The following is a 5,000-nucleotide window of genomic DNA, read 5'->3' on the forward strand; positions in this document are numbered from 1 at the left end:
TATCTCAAAACAGAAGTACGCAATTTCACTTGCTTTAAAGATAGCAAGGACAAACTAGACCTAGCCCGCCGTGGTGCTCGGTTAATCTGCCGAAGGTCGTGGGTTCGATACAAGCCGCGGCGGCCGCATTTTGATGGAAGCGAAACGCAGGGGGTCCGTGGTCTGTGCGAAGTTAGTGCTCGTTAAAGCACACCAGGTGATCTAAAGTACCGGATCTCCGATTTGCCTCACAGTCGTGCGAAGTTACGGCAAGTAAAACCACAGATATTTTTATCAACCAAGGTGACCTGTCTGCCCACATTAAGCAACATTTGATCTCTTCAGTCTACCGTTAACAACATAAAGGCCAACTCAGGCGATTTTTTGACTATGTCAAGGTTATGGTGTTTCTAAGTTCCTGAGACACTCTTGTGACGAGCCCAATTGCTGAAATGATGAGGAAATTCGAAAATAATTTTTAATAAGCAAAAATGTGCAATACCGAAACCGAAACCCAACCAAGCGCCCTGTACTATCTGGTAGAGCCGGAGGCCGTATACTGGTTCTGCCGGCGCGGGATATGAAAACTGTGAAAGCCAGTCCAACGAAGCACCGGCCAAACGCCACAGAGGAAGGAAGAAAGCATTCCCGTGCTGCACCCGTGCCGAACACCGCAGCTGTCGCCTTGTGGAAAGCACAATAAACGCTGTAGCAGCCAAATTAGCGATGCTAGCGGCTGCGTCACTTCCGTTGACATGCCAAACATGACGTAACACAGACAGTGTGGCCAATAATTCTGGGAAGTGAGGTGAACTTTTCGAGACAATCTTTAAAATTCATTTGCAAACGATCAGTGCATCACTCAAACCTGTGATTTGGCATAAAGGACTACAGTGTGCATAGAACATACCCAGCGAATTTCATTGAAATTCAGTGACCTCGAAAAATTGCCGGAGTCGGTCTTTAAGGCCAAGCGCCACACACTGATGGAGTGCGGACTATAGCTGTGACATACACTTGTGGGACCTGCTGTGCAGATCGCCACGCTCTTGGAGTGAAGGGACACAGTAGACGTGGTCGAAACGGTCCAATCTACACACATTTATTTAACTACTTTAAGACCGACTATATCGTCAGCCGAATCAATATACATCAATTGTGATCCACACGCTAAAACAGCCTTACCCAATGTTACACAACTCTCAACAACATAATAAACACAAGGCGGCGTCGCCAACGCTTGACTCATTACGAGGGCCCACGACAGACCCACCGCAAGAGGCAACCATTCGCGCCAACCGCCCCACGCAAAAGAGAGCCGCTTCCAATTGTCACTTATGTGCCGCTGCCGAGGCCTGCTGCCAGGCATCGCTGCCGGCGCCACCGCACAAACCATGATGATGATCGTGGTGATAAACGCTCGCGAGCACAACGCAATAAACCGCTCGATAGTTGTGACTGCAGAATGCGGCCTATACGCAAAACACGTGCACCCCGAGGGGCAAACAACTTTACATCGGGGTGTTAACACCCCCCCACAGTTTGCTGTAATTGCTCCCATATGTATATGCAAAAGTTCGTTTACGTGCCCTTCACGTCTACAGTGGCTCGGACCATTTCGTGTTTCCCTGCAACAAGCACTGCAACTGCCACAACAGCGTGTACAACCCAGTCTGTTCGGTAGACGGGACCGTGTTCTTCTCCCGTGTCTGGCTGGTTGTGAAGCACGCTTGGCAAAAGGAGGAGCGAGGGTAAAAATGAATCAATCAAAGAAGCTATGTTTCTTTTCAATCGATCAGTTTATACCTCAAACAATATTATCTATAGCGTGTAATAGCCAGCCTGCACAAGTACAAGTTTTCCTGTGCATGACTGGTGAGTACGTCGGCAACACTATATTGACCCGCTTTGTTGATGCCAAAGAAGTACCAAAGTCAAGAAGTGAAAAAAAAAGAAGGAAAACCTGTAAGGACTTAACGAATGCCCGAGTCCATGCGTGTTCATAAAAGAATCGATGAACTAAAAAAGGATGCACATAAGCGCTACATGTCTGCGATGAATGCGTGAAGATACTGACTTTAACAATAAGATAAATGTAGAGTATCCACGTTTATGTTCGCATCAACAATGTTCTTCGACCAAGGTTGTGACCTTTGTGCACCCAGTAACTACAACAGAATTGTTCCGGTGAAACCGAAAGGCTAGCCAAGACGTAGGATCCTCCCCATTGCAAGATAAGGGTGCGCGATCGAGCATACACCCCCTTATTCTCTATGCGGGCCAAAGTACGCGATGTAGAGTATCCACGTTTATGTTCGCATCAACAATGTTCTTCTACCAAGGACACTATGTGTTTTCGAACCCCATCAGAACTTTTATAGGGCCTATTTTTAGCCTAGTCTAATGATAAAAAATTTAACGCTTGTTGTAATGTTGGGACTTGTTGCAACTGGTGTATATGTTTGATACGATCAACATCTGCACCAAAAATTGCAATTTCCTTCACATTCGTAACTTTGAAAAGGTTGAAAATGTTCCTTTAATTTACCTTTGTTTTTCTTGGAAGGTGAGCTATACAAAATTTTTGCAAACTCCAGGCAGATCAAGACTTTTTCATCCGTACAACTCTTGAGGAATAGTGGCGATCTACCATTCATAATTTGGGAATGCTTGCCGAGTGTATACTCCACCTTATTTTTATTCTTGTAGTTATTTAGATCTGATGGCGTGGTTCCGTGGTTACTAACGTACTTTTTACCACTTCAAGTGCACTGCTACTTATCTCAATGTTCTCTTCGATGTTGTTGCACGTTACTTTACTTTTCTGCAGAATAATTTTAAGACTTACCTTTCTGTTCTCCTTGTATAATTCAGTAATCATGGATGGCAATTCATCCCCTGAGTTACTCAGCAATGCTATATCATTGGCGAAGAGCATATTACTAAGGTATTCTTAATTAACTCATACCCCTAACTCTTCCCATTCTAGGACTATGAAAACCTCCTGTAAGCATGCGGTAAATAGCGTTGGAGAGATCGTATACTCTTGTCTTACACCTTTATTGGTATTCTGTCGCTTTCTTTATGGAGTACTATGGTGTCAGTTGATCCGTTGTGGATTTCTTCCAGGATGTTTTTGTATGCCTCGTGGGCACGCTGATTTTGCATTGTCTGTATGACTGCTGATATCTCTACCGAAACAAATATCTTCTCGTAATCTATAAAGGCAATGTATACTGGTTAGGTGTATTCTGAGCATTTCTCTATCACCTGATTGATAGTTTGAATATGGTTGATTGTTGAGTAGCCTGTACGAAATTGTTGCCTGTACGAGATTGGCGAGTAGCCTGTACTGTACACAGCCGTAGTTCAATAGAATAATGAGAGAACATTTTCAAAAAATAAACGTGTACATTTTAAACAGACCGTCTAGAATAATCGAATAACAATGCTAGGGGAGGAGTACACTGACAGACGATGCTTTATCAATTACTGGAGTAAGCATGGGGATGGGGGGGGGATTAATTTTGCAAGTGTATATATAAATGCACACATACAAGCGCACGCAAGAGCATGCATGAAAAGCAATTGAACCCCTCCCTCCTCCTCAAAAAAAAAAAAAAAGAATCCGACTACGTCACTGTTATCAACCTAACAACCTGTTTGATAGTCGGTGCTTCATCTGCCTTGGTCTCTTTGTCTGGTGCCTTGTGTTACTCAATTCTTCTAGTGTGAGCTAACCAGCCCAAATGAACACCTTGCAGCAGATCAAAAGATAGACTGCGTTCTAACACGTTTAGGCGGGCAAAATCGGAAGGTCATTGAATTCTAACAGTTAAACCTATGACACCTAGTCGCAACTTTGCTGCTGCGTTATTTAGGCAATCCTGAGGGAGGCACCCACTCATACCTTCGCTTTTCCCACACAGGTGTACGCTAACTGTAGTTGCATAACGCAATACGTACCAGAGGAGCTGCCCAATGGCACTTTCTTCAACGTGCAAGGTCGCCGCCAGAAGTGCAACACGGGCTGCACGCTTCTTCCTTATTTCACGCTCGGACTGTTCCTGGCGCTTTTCTCAAATTTCCTCAACTTGGCGCCGCTATCTGCCGCTGTGCTAAGGTACATTATAGTGATAAGTTCGTCAAGCTTTTTTCGCCAATGGCACAACCGTAAGTTCTACGATTGGCGAATGATATTCAGTGATGCAGCACGAGCAACAATATACCATCACTCGGCTTATTAGCGAGGAAGCCTCAAATGTTTCATCAATTGCGAAAATTGGCCGTCTGTGTCAACACGAGTGATTGAAAACAAATTACGCAGTGACATAACCATATGACGTCGTCGCGGCGTAGCAGAACACCCGCAATGATGACATCATCATATGACATCGTTGCTTGGTCAAAGCTGAGCCAGTCAAGAAAGCTTTGCACAGTCATTCGAAGTACAGAGAACATGCGATGCCTCTAATCTGGGAGGTGCTGCAAAAACCATGGTACATAAAGCTTTTGTTGGGGCCTGGAGGAGAATCGACACATCGACTGAAGCAAAAAAAAAGAGAAGTCGATTTCCGGCCGACTTAGTTCATTGTGTAATATAACTTCTGAGTTCTTGAGTTCTTTCTCAATGTTTGCAATTTATTCGAAACTAGGAACCAGCATTTTGTTTCGTTTTGTTTTGCCTGATTTTTTGCTTGGTTGCTTGCCGTCTTGCTTGTTTTGTGACTTCTAGAATGCTGCCAGTACTTTCACCCTCATAGTATTTTTCTCCCCCGCAGGGTGGTCACTCCGAAGGAGCGCTCGTTGGCTCTGGCTGTCAAGAAGATCATCATGCGCGTCTTCGGTAAGCGCATGTGTTGACGAAGCTTAGCGCAGTGGTCGGCAAAAGTGACTGCTCAGATAATGAGTGATGCGGCCTGTGGACGATTTCTCGGGTAGTGTCGTGTCCCACTTTGTTGCCGGCAAGGTGGTGTCGCTTCGCTTGCGGTTAGATGAGACGCTTCTTGTGCATAATCATC

General features: G+C 44.9%; 1 protein-coding gene across 1 annotated transcript in view; it reads left to right on the forward strand.

Moving 5' to 3' along the window:
* Positions 1–4,057, forward strand: part of LOC142794529 (solute carrier organic anion transporter family member 4A1-like) — a 13,974-nt gene extending 9,917 nt beyond the window's left edge. Inside the window, exons 8-9 of the mRNA XM_075885908.1 lie at positions 1,584–1,730; positions 3,909–4,057. Of these exons, the coding sequence (XP_075742023.1) occupies positions 1,584–1,730; positions 3,909–3,933 (172 nt within the window). The 3' untranslated portion in view covers positions 3,934–4,057. The remainder of the gene's footprint in view (positions 1–1,583; positions 1,731–3,908) is intronic.
* Positions 4,058–5,000: the final 943 nt, after the last annotated feature.

The sequence above is a fragment of the Rhipicephalus microplus genome, chromosome 2, assembly GCF_043290135.1.
Source record: "Rhipicephalus microplus isolate Deutch F79 chromosome 2, USDA_Rmic, whole genome shotgun sequence".
Classification (NCBI taxonomy): Eukaryota; Metazoa; Arthropoda; class Arachnida; order Ixodida; family Ixodidae; genus Rhipicephalus; species Rhipicephalus microplus.